Below are 15,035 nucleotides of genomic sequence, written 5' to 3' on the forward strand. Positions count from 1 at the left end.
ATTAATATATTTACTGTAAAATTATTTTTATAAATTAATATTTATTATTTTATGATAATTTTTGTAATATGATATCATTTATACAAAATATGTATTTTTTGAAATAATTTTTAACTTTTTTTATTTTACACCTAATTTTATATTGATTAAATTTTTCAATTTTTGTTAAATTAGGTTAATATTTTGATTTTTTAAATTAAAGAGTTATAGTTTCTTACTTTTTGTAAAACATAATAACTGCGAATGGTGTCCAAATTTAAACATAAAATAATTTTGAAAATAGCAATATTAAATAAGATTATGTCAGTGAAAAGAACATAAGAGCTTAAATTTTTTTTTTTTTTTTAAATTGCACTCAATTTGTTTATTTTAAAAATATTTTGAAAAAAAATTGTTGAAGAGAAAGAAAAAAGAAAAGACTATGCATATTGATTTTTCTCAACACCAACACTACCAACAATAGTTCTTAAAAACTTCTAAATTTTACTAAACGGACCAAAATAATAAAATTTTATACTAATAAAATCAAAATGAGTAGAAGATTTTTTATTTTTTTTGAGGATTAGTAACATAAGTATAATATAAAGTATATTATATAATATGAAAATCAGGGAGGATGGTGTTCTAGTCTAAAACAGAAAATATTATTTACTGAGATACCAAAGTGTCTTGCTCTTCTCAGTCAATCCATTGGAATTTGACTTATTGTTTATTTACAATTAAACTAGTAATGATTACATGTCTTTTAAATATTATATAAGGTGAAATAATTAATTTAAAATAAAACTATAAAAATATTAAAGCAAGTAAAATTTTGACTTAACATAAATATATGGATTTTTAAGATAAAAATACAAGTAAATAACACCTTCAATATAAAAGCATAATAGAATACATAAAAATAATAAATTGTTTCTCCCTACTTATTATTTTGTATTCATCAAAATAAAGTTGTGCTAGCAAAGGAAGAGAGTTTGTGTTGAAAAAGAATATTAAAAAATATTTTTGATGAAAAACAAAAGAATAATAAAATAAGCTTTTTAAAAAAAATTAAAAGTAGGTTAGTTTTTTTTTTAAAATTCTCATATAACTTTTCTAATTTTCTTATATTTTATTTTGCGTATAAATTAATTTTAACTCCTAAAAGTATTTTTTTTATAAATTCATTTTTTTTATCTATTTATTTTCATGACTAAGATCAATGTTTATAAAAAAATTCTTCACCACAATCAAATCTAACTTTTACACTCAGAGGTACACTCAATAAATAAATAAAAAGTAATTTATCTAAACAATTTATAATAAATATATATATAAAAATTACATAAATGATAACTTTTTATTATTAAAAATGACAATTGATATTTTTTTATTAATAAAAATATAAAAACATTGATCAGTAAAGATCCGTTTAACATAGAAACCAAGAGTTCCATAAAAAACCTCTTACAAACAGTAAGAGTAATTTTGGACAATAATCTACCTATTTGTAGTGAGATATCGACAACAATTTAACATTGATTAGTAAAGATCCGTTTGGTTTTATATTGACATGATACAAACATGAACGCAAATAATGACATGTTTGGGTTTCGTCAATTTATAAGGAAACAAATTCGTATTTTTCGAAAAGATCCACAACAGAGAATAACACTGAGTGACTAGAAGCATTGATCATATCTATATTATTATACTTGTATGGGATTTCACCAATAAATTGATAGAAAGCAAGAGCAAAGAGAAACAACAAAAGTTTTATTATACACAGTTGGTGACATTAGTTCCACAAACAATGATAAATGTAAGACACATAAAGCCAAATTTCCAACCTAAAGAACAACTCTTGTTTATATTAAACATTGTGTAACATTTCATCACTAATTAAGCATGTGAAAAGAACACTCATACAAAACTGAAAGTTCAAAGAAATAAAAGATTAGACTTGAGCAGTGCCTTCAGTGAATTTTGGATCCTCACATCTATACTTTCCATCTGGTCCAATTCCAAAGCCTTTTGGATCAGCAAACACATTCTCCAGAAGCTGACTACGGGGTGGAAGAGGGCTATTGTCTGCAAACTCAACTGCATCATCAAGAATCTCATCGATTTTCTTCTCTATGGCCTTCAGTTCTTGCTCACTGGCTAAATTGTTTTCAGCAAGGTATTGTTTCAGTGCAGTGATGGGGTCCCTAGCAGCATAGTATTCCTTCTCAGCTGCCAGAGCAGAAGAGAAATTATGTTTAGTAACTATTATGTCTTATGAGCACCACATACACAAACAAAAGACTTGATCTTACTAGTCATATGTAAGTAGAAAACAAAGTTATTATTTATGTGAACATCTTAAAAGAATACCCTTTTACCATGCTAGAATATATAACTAAGAAACAGAAACCATCTTATTTCAGTGTAATTTTAATGACATTAAGGCAGAAAAGAGGCCGCAAAAACAACTGAAACCAAACCAAACTAAACTATCAGAATATATATATACCCTTACACGAATTGGTTCAGCATTCAGACAAGTATTCTCCTTTAAATCAAGACCATTTTAATAATTCTGTGTATACTCTCAGCCAGGTCAATAACAGCAGTAATCGTCTTCTCAATTCTACTACCATTGGCTTCAAAACTGTTAGTTTTTTTAATCATACTAAGTACCTAAGGAATCAAAATGTATAAGCCAAGCCTAAACAAGGTTTAAAATCTTATTCCAAATTTGAGCATAATAACTAAAGTTTTGGTTGTTTAGGCCATATTTCTCTTCAGTAAGTATAATACCTCTTTACACTGTTAAAAAAAATTAGAATACATGGTCACCTCCATCAATTAATATCACTAATCTTAGACTAATCAACATTTGTAATGATTATAAGAAGTGCAAAGGAACATCAACATATACACTTCAAAAGTAAGAACTGTGAAGAGAAGATATTATCCAAGTAAATGCTCACCTGGGTCGCGAAGCTCATCAGGGTCAGCCAATGAATGTCCTCTAAATCTATAGGTCTCACATTCCACGAGAGTTGGTCCCTCTCCCCTTCTAGCCCTTCCAATTGCCTCCTTTGCCACCTCTCTGACCTTCAAAACATCCATCCCATCAACATGAACCCCTGGCATTCCAAAAGCTGGCCCTTTCTTCCATATCTGAGGATCTGAAGTTGCTCTGAGATGCGACATCCCAATAGCCCACAAATTATTCTCCACCACAAACACAATTGGCAATTTCCATAGAGCTGCCATGTTCAGGCATTCATAGAATTGACCATTGTTACAAGTCCCATCTCCGAAAAAAGCCAGTGTCACCTGATCAGCATCTGCCTGATTCAGCACCTCCCTTCTGTACTTGCTCGAAAATGCAGCCCCAGTGGCCACTGGAATTCCTTCACCAATGAATGCAAAACCGCCAAGCATGTTGTGCTCTTTTGAGAACATATGCATTGAACCGCCCTGACCACGGCAGCATCCTGTTGCCTTTCCAAACAGTTCACTCATTACAGCCCGAGAGGAGACACCCTTACTCAATGCATGAACATGATCTCTGTAGGTGCTCACTACATAATCCTCCTTCTTCAAAAGTTTGATGAATCCAGTTGACACAGCCTCTTGGCCATTGTACAAGTGAACAAAACCAAACATTTTGCCCCTATAATACATCTCAGCACACTTGTCCTCGAAGAACCTCCCTAGTATCATGTCTTCATAGAGCTCCAACCCTTCCTCTTTAGTAATAAGCTGCACTCACAGATCCAGACAAAAGCAATAATCTCAAAACACTTACTCCCAAACAAAAAATTCCAAACTTACATATATTACCAGTAGTAGCACAACACCAAAAAATTTCATTAATCTGAACTTCTGCAGCCAGTTGGACAAATAACAAACAAATCTAAACCGACATAAAATAGGACAAAAATTAACCGCAACGCAATTCCATAGATGCTTTTTTTAGTAGCTTTTCAATCAGAATTGAAGTTTCACGTAGCTAATTCACTCGTAATTGAAGTTTCACTCCAATTCTGATTGAAGAACAGCACCAAATACACTTGTAGAACTGAATCTAAGTTTTGTGCTGTAAGATATACATATATAACCACAGTGTAACGAACCACGCATCTGAAAACAGCAACCCAAATAATAAATAATTAATAAAACATTAACATTTGAATCAAGCAGCTCATAACCAAAAGCGGATCCAATTCCAGTGAACTGAATTGAATGAAAAAATTGAGATTTTCAACCCAAACAAACTGTTCAGTAACAAAGTATCGTAAAAAGAATAAACAGCAAACCCAAATAATAATTTATAAGAAAAAACATTAACATTTGAATCATCCATCTAAAAAATTAAACTGGGTCCAACTCCAATGAGCTAATTTGAGTAAAAAACGGAACTTTTTTTTACCAAACCCATGTCACAGAATCAATACCCATACAAAGAAAGCAGGGATTTTTGAATGAAGAAAGAAGGAGAAAGGGCACCAGATTGGAAGTTTGTTGGAGAAGAACAGCAGCAACAGGGGAAGAAGAACGAGGCTTGGCAGGAGCCCTGAAGCGAAGAAGCTTGCGAGTGGATCCAAGAAAAGAGGAAGAAGAAGGGTTGGCTTTGGAGTGATCGAAGGAGAAAGAGAGAGGCTTGTCATTGGATCTGGGGGTGGTGGAACTGAGAGGGAGAGGAGAGGGAGCAAACTTGGTTGCAGTGAAAGACATTTTGGTCTCCCTGCAACAAAAAGCCAAAAGGATTGGGTGTGAGGAATTGAAGCGAAAAGGAGCAGAAAAGTGGGGTTTATTATAGAAGAGAAGAGAAGTAGGAGAAACAATGTGGGAAGTGGAAGGGGCGGAGGTAACAAGGGAGTGATCCTTGGAGATAACCGTCTTTGAGGTTAGATTGAGGGACACTTGCTTTTGCCTATGTATGTTGTCTACTCCATGACTTAAGTGCAAACAAGTAATGAACACCACAAAATCCAACCAACTTTTCCTACATTCAGCCTCCTTTTTTTAATGACTTTTATGGCCATCTTCTACAAATGTCGTTTAAAGTTTTTTATTTAAATTAAAAATAATCATATATATATATATGTCAATTTTTTTATTGTATCAGTCGAAACCTGAAGAGTCATATCACTTAGTCTTAGTTACTGAGTGACTAGTCCAATACACATTTAAAGTAGTTACAATAAATAACAGTTAAGACAGTTGCAAAAACTCTCTGAAAATATAAGACACGCTTCACTAAATTTGGACAACACTTCGAGAAATCAGAGAACCTCCCTATAATAAAACTAAAATTGATATAGGATAGATTTGACTCATTACACGAGATGATTATGCAAGAAGTCTTGTCACTAAACACTATAAATAAACCCTCTACAAAAGTGTAAGACATTTTTTAATTATATCTTAATACACACTCCATATATCGAGTATTTACTTGATCGTTAGAGTACATTTTTCAGGTCAATTCCGATCGAGCAACGACAATTAAAGAATGAGATTTGAAGTAAGGAGCAAAGAAGTGACTAAACGACTAAGACATCAATAATTGTATAACCAATTCAAAGTACTATCTAGGTTCACTTTGTTTATATAAATACATGTATAAATTTATTCTATCCATAAATCTATTAGTATTATAAAAAATAATAAGTAATTAAGTTATGGATAAATTAAGAAAGGAAAATAATAATGTTAAATTGAGTAAATCTATAATTTAAAAAAAATAAAGTTGTGGTCATAAGAAAAGAAAAAACAATATCTATTAAAAATTAACTTTCAAAAAAATGTTTGATACAAGAGAGATTTTGCGTGCTGAATTCTAATAATTATGAGGTCTAAGAGTAGTTAAAATAGGTTTGATTTATTTTAATTATTTTTTAGAAATATTTATATTAGTTTTTTTGGGAATTAACGAGTAATAAAATGTTTTTTTAGAAATATTAATTATTTATCATATTAAATAAATTAAAGTAATATAAATTTTTTTACTGTAATGAAACATTTTTTCAATAAAATTTATATTTTCACCTTCTTAAGAACGATTTTGTAGAAAGTAAAAAAAAAATCAGAAAAAATGTTTTTTTTTCAAAACATATAACAAATTTTTAACACCCTCGTTCCCCTTTTTAATTATGTCCTTAACAATATAATATTTTATATTATTATTGTAAACTGTGATATTTTTTTAGATTATTTATTTACATAGTATTTATTTTAAGATAAGTTTTAATTAGTTGACAAAGGAATAGTTACGATAAATAAACATTATTGTTTTCCATAAGGATAAATAATATTAAATAAATGTTATTTTTTTAATGACAAATTACACTACTAAGAAAAAAAAATTAACGAAAGTTTATTTTTATATTATTTGAGATTAAAATCTTTATTAAATCATTTCTCTAGATAAACTATTAATAATGCAACATCTTAAGTTAAAAATTATAAAACTTAGGATTATTAATGCAACATCTTAAATTTTTTAATAAAACTAATTCTCTAGATAAACTATTAATATTTTTAAAACTATGAATTTAAAGATTTAATTATTAAAATCCTTGTATAAATGTATTGATAAAAATAAATATCATAGTTTTTAAACAATTTTTTAATAAAATAAGTTAAAGTAACATCAAACCCATTCAAAAGTTTTAGACAAGGGTTATTTTGTGTCATTCTAATAGCTATAAGAAAACCAAAAAATTGTGGGATTCTTTTTTTTCGTGGAATGCATTATTGAAAATATAAAATCATTAATTAATTTATATATTTATTTTATAATTAATAATAATAATAATATTATTATTATTATATAAATAATTATATTTAGTTTTATTATTATTATTATTATTATTTATTTTTATTATTAATATTATTAAATATTTTATACAAATAAAATTAAGAATAATTTTAACTTTTTAATGGTATTATGTAAATTTTTAATAATTATAAAATATATATTTAAGATAATATATATTTTGACTTGATAGATATAATCAATTATAAAAACTAAAAGTAATATATAATAATTTATTTATTTATATTATTATAAATTAATTTTAACTAAATAAAATCATAATCATTTTATAATTAATTAATAATTTTAATTTTTCATTATTATTATTATTTAGTTATATTTATTCTTTATAATTATTTTAATTATTTATTATAATTGTTATTTCATAAGTTTATTATTTATTATAATTATTATTTTATATATTTATTATTATTTTTATTATTATTATTTTATTATAATATAAATATTAATAAATTAATAATATGAATATAAACGTATATATAATAAAATATACATTCATAATCTTATAAATATATATATTTTATTATATATAACTGGAGTTTTTTCGTAAATCTTCCATGTATAAAAAAAAGTTGTCAAGATTTTTTTTCTCTAAACATTCTTCGCTCTCAACATATAGAAAGGAAATATTGAAAAAAAAAATACTTTTAACAACTATGCATTTAAATATATTAATTTACAGCTATAATTTAATTAATGTAATTTTAAAATTATTTCATTTTAATAAAATATATTTTGTAATTATAATTTAGTGCAAAATTATCAGTATACTAATATTAACAAATTGATTCATATTACAGTTGTGAAAAAACCGAATAATAAATAAAAAGAAAATTTGAAGAAATTGAAGATGATGTGAACCTCATTTACATAGCCACCTGGCAAAGCATGTATGGATATAATCAAAAGTCCTTTTCATCATCTTCAAGAATACATGTCCCTTCTTCTAATCCTCAACCTGTCTACACATTTATCACTACTTTTCTATCTTTCTTTCCTTTTTCTCCAATGTGTATGGATTTATCTTTTTGAAACTTTTCTTAAATGACGTGTTGATGTTGATATTTGTATTAGATATCGACACTCAAATGACATATGTAGGACACGTATTTGTGAAGTGTTTAATTCAAAAAGTATTTGTTAAATTTCTGACAATTATAGTATGATTCTAACACAATTTTAAAAATAAAAAATACATTAATTTTTTTAAAATTCAAAATTTATTGTATAAATTGTTATTATGACTATAAAAATAAGAAACAAATCATTATCAATCCGTCATAAAAAAAACATCTTTATGTTCCAAAAAATAATCTGGAACATATTTAGGCACATAAATCTTTATTGTCAATTTATATAATTTATAATTATCTAATATATAGATTTGTGTCTATGTGTCTTACATTTTAGACATTTTATGTATCTTCGTATCCGTGTTCGTGTCGTATCAGTGTCAGGATCTCTGATAGATAGGTATGGATGGTTAAAATTGATTTTCTTTATAACAATAAAAATAATGGTTACTGAAATTAAAATAAAATGTCATACAATGTTTTAATTTAATAGTTATCTGTTTATAGTATAAAGCAAATACCCGTAAACAGATGTTAATAATCCTTCACAATTTTTATTACGAATTAGAATTGCAAGGATTTTTTTTATAAAAAAATAGATTTTAAATATTTTAACCAAAAATTAAATATGATTCTAAGTTCATTCTTATTTAGGTTAATGTTTTGTAATTTTCAATTTAGATTGCGCTTTTTCTTTTAGATTTTATAAATTTAAGGGAATATAGTATTTGTATTAAAATTGTGTAAGTAAAATTTAACCACTTTTATTATTTTTGTAGTTTTATCATCAATAAGAAAACTTTATAATTTTGAGGAAGAACGAGTTTTGACTTAAATAATAGAAGAAGTACAAGAAATATTAAAGATTAAATAAAGTGACTTAATTAAGAAACAATAATTGTAAACTAGTTACAAAAAAAATTGGCAATGTAAAAGAGATTAAATTATCAAACAATAAAATGATTTGAAAATAAATGAACAAAAGAGTAAACAAGATCTAAGTTTAATAAAGTATAATAATGTAAAAATAACTAAAAAGGAAAGTAAAGTGTATAAAAAAATGAAAACATTAACACAATAAAAATAAACAAGAATGTATATGTATAGTTATTGTTTTTTCATTACTTATGATTGTAGCGTAACAGAACAAAAGTTTACTATATTTGTGTAATATATTTTTGTCATTGAAAACCATTTTGAATGTTTTTGTTTATTTTTTTATTTTCTATTTTTATAAATTGTAACGTATAAATTATGTATTATTATTTTAATTCTAAATACTTAGATCTTGATAACTGTTTTGGAAAGATCGTCTTTATTAATTTTATCAATGATTTTATTGATTACTTTAATTTTGATAGAAGATGTTGAATTAATTAATTTAGGTTAAACAGCTTTTTTTTTATCTAAGTATTAAGATGGTTTTTTCTCAATTTTTTCTATCGTTTTAAATAATTTCAATATCATTTCATTTATTTTGAGACTGAATTAATGTAATTACTTTTCTGAAATTCTTATTAACATAATTACTGTACTGATACATGATATTGTTGGTTATTTATCAACATAAAAGAAATTATATTCCCATTATTCCCTCTTTGATAACTATTCCGATCAATAGTTCCTTTCATTGATTTTTTCTTTGTAAAAATATTAACTTCCCTCGTTTTGATTTCCTATAATTTTAGTATTTTATAAATAAGGTTAATAAAATATGCAAAAATATACTTATTATTTGGTGGGAATGAATAAACCATTAATAAAATAAGAAATTTTACTTCTTTTATGAAAATGAGTTTTTTTTTAAAAATTAAATTGTATTATATCCATATGAAAGTGTTAAACTATGTAATGAGGTAAGACACTAAGGCTATATTTGGATTGAAGAATGGAAATATGAGGATTTGAGGGGTGAATGTATGAGGATTTCAGAGAAAAGTGGGAAAAAAGTGAATGTGCTTGAATTGCGGTATGTTAGAGTGAATTTGTGAAAAAAAATTATTAAAGTCTGTAAATAATGTGATGGTTGTGAAAATATTTTTTTATTTTTGTTTAAAAGGATAAAATGTAAGATTAAAAATTGACCATTATATTTAAAAAATAGAATAATAAAATATTATGTATTTTTGCCTAAATTTGGAGGAATTAAAATTATTAGTAGTAAAATCCAATATAGTTGATTTTTTTTTATCAGCTCCAATATAGTTGAATAATTAATTTTGGAAAAAAAATACAAATTACTTGTAAAATAATTTACATGTAAAATTTTGAATATATGTAAAAATTATATTTTTTTATATAAAAATAATTTAAATATTCATAAATTTAAAAATTTTAATTAGAAAATCATTTTGTACTAAATGTAAATAGTATTATTATATTTATAATAATAATATTTATTATATAATTTATTTATTATAAATACCTATATAATTTTGTATTAAAATATTATTTTATTATTAATTATTATTATTTTATTTCATTAAAATATTTGTGTTAGTTAAATTTATTTAATAACTAATATTTATAATAAAGTCTACTTTTTATTATTGAAAAATATATAAAAAAATGAAATCCTAAAATAAAAAATAGTGCAAATTTTTTTAAAAAAAATACTTTCTCTTTAGTGTTCTCTTCATTTCAAAAGGAGAAAAAAAATTTCTTCACATTGATATTCTCTTCACAAAATCATTAATCTAAATAAATGATATATCCTCCTATCTTTATGTGTGAACATATTTCTATAAAAACAAATATCCTCTAAAATAAACAAGTAGTGTATGAACTTGTCATCTTACTAAAGGATGAACAATAAATTTTATTTGTCTCCTAATAAAACAAACAAATGCAGATACTAACTCTTGAAATTGTTTACACTTTAAAATAATATAACCAAAATTAGTGTAATCATAACTACTTTTTTAAGTATTAAAAAGATAGTTTGACCATTAATCTTCATGATAAGACATCGGAGTCCCTTAATTTTCAAAAACTATAAAGTAATAAAATCACCACTTATCCCTTTTTCCCTATTTGAAAATATTTGTTTCCTCAAAACAAAAGCAATAATAAATTGAGTATATGATCACTAAAACTTATGCTTCTTGACTTAACATTAAACAAGAATTATTCTATTTTTGTGCGCCTTTCCCGAAAATTGGTAGCATTAGAAGATGGAAATTGCAGTTGGGTTATGAAGAACCACCGAAGAATTTTTTGGCATATGTCTTTGGGTGCTTCAGTTGTTAATGTGATCTACCAGCCAAAACATTCAAAGCTGCAATGGAGCTTCCAAAGTTTTTTGTGTTAATTCTTAAGAACTCGTCATTGTCTTCTCCATTGTATTCAAGCATGTTTCTAGTTCTTTTATGGTCAACGTGGCTAAACTGGTATCAAATTAAACAAAATTCAATATTACCAACAACACTCATCTCAATAAAGAAATGTTGAAAAGGAACAAATTCAAAACTACTGTATATTCCTCAACGACAAAAACAATTAAATAATCTCAATATAACAGTTTTTTTCTCTATATAAAGAAACTCCTTATTTTAACTATAAGTGTTTACGTGATAACGATACTCAGCCAGAAATGCACTTGCTACATTGGATGGACCAGTAAGTAGTGAAAATGTCTCCCCCTTGCTTGTATTAGAAACATTACGCCCTAGCTGTTTGATTTAATTTCTTTTTTTCCGTTTTTAGCGAAGGATGTTGGTGGGTGCGAAATGAGGGTTTGATTTTCAATTGGGGTGAATTCTAAAAGGAGATTGTACCGTCTTGGAATTTATCGGACACATACCGATCAAAGTCTAAGTATTTCGCTCTAAATCGCGAGAAAGTCGAGCATGTCAACCTCTTCTACCTTGACAGCTCAAGGTTTAAGTCGAGTACGTTGTTTTAGGACTATTAATGATGAGAATCAAATAAAGAAGGCTTTTATTAATGAAGGGAGAGGTCATTCACCTACACATTTGAAGTTCTTCCTTCTAGTCTTTTCAAAATTAAAAAGAAGACATAAAATAAAGAGAGGATCAAGCCATAAAGCCAAAGAAGTCTACAAGCTTTCAAGAATAGGCTTCATTTAAATATCTCTCTTTATAGTTTCTTTTATAAATTTGTAAATAATATAGAATGTTTAAATACATAGTTTTTAGGAAAGGTGCTTAGAGGGAAACCTTAGATACCTCTTTTGTAAAAGCATCTTTAGGCATTAGTTTAGAATTTTCTAGAAGGTGACTCTTCATGCTTCACTTTAGGTGCTAGAAGTGAGTAGCATGCAAGGGACTTTTGGTTAGCTTGTTTTGTAAGCTTCATGACCAGCCCTTGCTCCTATAAAAGGAGGGCTTAGGTCATTCACAATTCAGATTTGAATTTTATCTAAAGAAACTATACTCAAAATTGGAGTGAGCATTTGGAGAGCTTTGAGCTTCTTTTCTAGTCTTATCTTGAAGGACCATGGTTTCCTCAAGTGGCGGCTTCCACACTCATCTAGGAGCATCCATTCTTCTAGTGGCGTGATCATCCAACCATTCCTCCATCTTCATGAGCATTCTCTTCTCCTTCCTTTCTTCTTCTTCAATTTGTTCTTATTGCCTTGAGTTTTGAGTTGTTTTTGTTTCGGTTCCTTTAATTTTCCAGCACCTATTTTCTGTTTAGTTTTTAAATTCTGTTCGGTTCTTTTGTTTTGAAGTTCAATTCTGTTCGGTTTGTTCTTTTCCTTCTCCTTTGTTGATTCAATTTGACAATATTTGGTTCATCCAAATGAGTTTGGGATTTGGTACTTGTTTTGGTGAGTTCTTGATCTTAGAACTATGATCCAACTTCTAAGAAAGTGCCTCTACATTTTCCAGCTCAAGGTGATTCCTCAAAGTGTCAAGAATCTTGTTCTATGTGGCTATTGGAATCACATCATGTGGTATCATGAGTCTTAGGTTTGTTCTTGTTTAATTTTGAGTTGTGTTGCACTTTAAATTCAAGAGCTCTATCTTCTTGTTGTTTCTTTTCTGTTTTTAGGATTATAATTGAGTATTCTTGCTGTTTTCTTAATTTGTGCATACCAAGTGTTTGTGTTTTTTCCTTTTTGAATCTATACAAGTTTTGTCATAGTCATGTTTTTCCAAGAATGTCATCACTTCTTGTAGTACTTTTATTGCATTTTTTGTTTCTTGCTTTGGTGTAATACAGTTTTCTGCATTTGTATCTTGATCCTTTGTGCATTTTCTGTTTTAGAATTGAGTTCATACTTGTATTTTAGACCTATACAAGTTCCTATACATCATTTTCCATTATGTCTTTGCTAGTTCTTAATTCTGTTTTTCATTCCTGTTAGGATTCCTCTGTTTTCTGAAAACGTGCTTACTGTTTTTCCTTATTGCAATTGATTTACTCACTGAAAAATTCTGAAATTCTGGATTTGTGTTCTTCAAAGTGTTATAAAAGCATAGAAAAAAGAAGTACTCAAAAATTCAAAGTACACAAAAAATGATAAATAAAATACAAAAAGTGTACAATTCTGCCGAAAAAAATACGGTAATCTGGCAGCGATTTTGAAAAATTTATCTCAATTAATTGGCTTACTGTTTTTAAGTAATACCAGTGCCATTATTGAGTTAACATCTTGAAGTTTCTGTGGTTTAAATTTCATAATCCAGTTCGCTCTATATCATTCCAGTTAAATCAGTGAACATCAAGCACAGTTTGCATAAAAAATATTTTCCAGTAGCTTGTTTTTGTTTTCTTCATCTACTCTAGTGCTTTTCTTTAGGTATTCTTTTGTGTGCCTACTTTTTCATTGAGTTCCTTATTTTCTTGCTTGTCTTTTATTCATTAATCTTTGAGTTTGTCATACATCTAGTTTTCCTTTTGTTATAGCCTTTCATTGCTTATACCTTTTCTTGTTTGTCTTTATTGTTTTATTGGTTTTGTTGTGGTTGGCTTTGAGATTGGTGTGCCTTGCTTTGACATCTTTCATTTGAGGATTCCAAGACCTCAAGATCAGATTGGTGCAGGGACATTATTTCTTTGAGAGTGACTTCTTGTCAAGCCAAATTCACTTCGGCAGTTTGCTACCAAATTACTTTTTGCTAACTTTGTTTTCTTAACTTTGTTTGCTGTTTTGTTGTTTGCTGTTTTCTTTTATACATGGCTTCATATTACAGCAGTGGTTCTTCCAAACAGCTTTCTTCTAGCAAAGCTGCTGCTCTTGATGAATTAAAAAAGGCAAAACGAACCATTAATCTCAATGATGAAGCTATAAGAAAGTTGGAGGAAAGATTACAAAGACTTGAAATGAAGCAAGCTAGGTCTTCTCATTCTATTCATGGAGAGCATCATCATCATAGACCTTCATCAAGAGGCTCTTCCAATGATCATGGACGTGAAGAAGATCATAGAAGAAGGAGACCTCAACCCAACTTTCATGGATTTAGACCATCTCATGCTCATGAAGATAAACGTGAAGATGGCTACTACCGAAATGCAAAGGCTAGGCTACCTTCGGTCCAGCTTCCTTGTTTCAATGGCTCTAGTGATCCTAATGTATATTTAGATTGGGAGGCTAAGTGTGAACAAATATTTGAGACCCATAAGATCCTTGATGAGCACAAATATAAGCTAGCCACCTTAGAATTTAGTGATTATGCCAAAGAATGGTGGCGTACAATTGTAATGGACATTATGTATCGCAAGAAACCTCCCGTGGTTTCTTGGAATACTTTGAAAGAGTATATGCGCGCGAGGTTTATTCCTCATTCTAGGAAGGAACACTTGTTGAAGTTCCAAAGGCTTCCTCAAGGACATAGGATGGTAGATGAATACTTTAAAGATTTTGAAACCACTTTGACTAAAATGAATATGCATGCTAATGAAAAGTCAAAGATAAAATGGTTTGTCCGTGGTTTAAGAAGAGATATTAGAGAATTTATAGAATTAAATGAGTACTCTTCTTTGAAGCAAGTGCTTCGCATAGCCATCAAGATGGAATTATATCTTTTGAAAACCACGTCTACAAAACAAGTTTCTACTACAAATTCTTCTACTCCTAAGTCACCTACCAAAACTTCCAATATAAAATGTTTTAAATGTTTAGGTTTTGGGCACATAGCTCTTCATTGTCCACAAAAAACCTTAATGACAAACAAGGT

The 15,035-nt window shown here is 27.6% G+C and overlaps 1 protein-coding gene across 1 annotated transcript; it reads right to left on the reverse strand.

The window, feature by feature from the left end:
* Positions 1 to 1,735: 1,735 nt before the first annotated feature.
* On the reverse strand, positions 1,736 to 5,026 carry LOC137812450 (pyruvate dehydrogenase E1 component subunit alpha-3, chloroplastic-like). Its single transcript, XM_068614429.1, has 3 exons — positions 4,483 to 5,026; positions 2,955 to 3,735; positions 1,736 to 2,214 (listed from the first exon to the last, which is right to left on the reverse strand). The coding sequence occupies exons 1-3, from the start codon at positions 4,708 to 4,710 to the stop codon at positions 1,937 to 1,939; spliced, it is 1,287 nt and encodes a 428-aa protein (XP_068470530.1). The 5' UTR covers positions 4,711 to 5,026; the 3' UTR covers positions 1,736 to 1,936.
* Positions 5,027 to 15,035: the final 10,009 nt, after the last annotated feature.

This window comes from Phaseolus vulgaris, chromosome 10, assembly GCF_000499845.2.
Source record: "Phaseolus vulgaris cultivar G19833 chromosome 10, P. vulgaris v2.0, whole genome shotgun sequence".
Classification (NCBI taxonomy): Eukaryota; Viridiplantae; Streptophyta; class Magnoliopsida; order Fabales; family Fabaceae; genus Phaseolus; species Phaseolus vulgaris.

What these genes read in the sequence shown, in the direction of transcription:
- LOC137812450 (XM_068614429.1), bottom strand. Translation starts at nt 4,710, where the DNA reads ATGTCTTTCACTGCAACCAAGTTTGCTCCCTCTCCTCTCCCTCTCAGT. An exon ending in TCCAACAAACTTCCAATCTG is followed by an intron (nt 3,736 to 4,482) that starts GTGCCCTTTCTC and finishes CTGTGAGTGCAG; the next exon opens with CTTATTACTAAAGAGGAAGG. An exon ending in TGATGAGCTTCGCGACCCAG is followed by an intron (nt 2,215 to 2,954) that starts GTGAGCATTTAC and finishes CTGCTCTGGCAG; the next exon opens with CTGAGAAGGAATACTATGCT.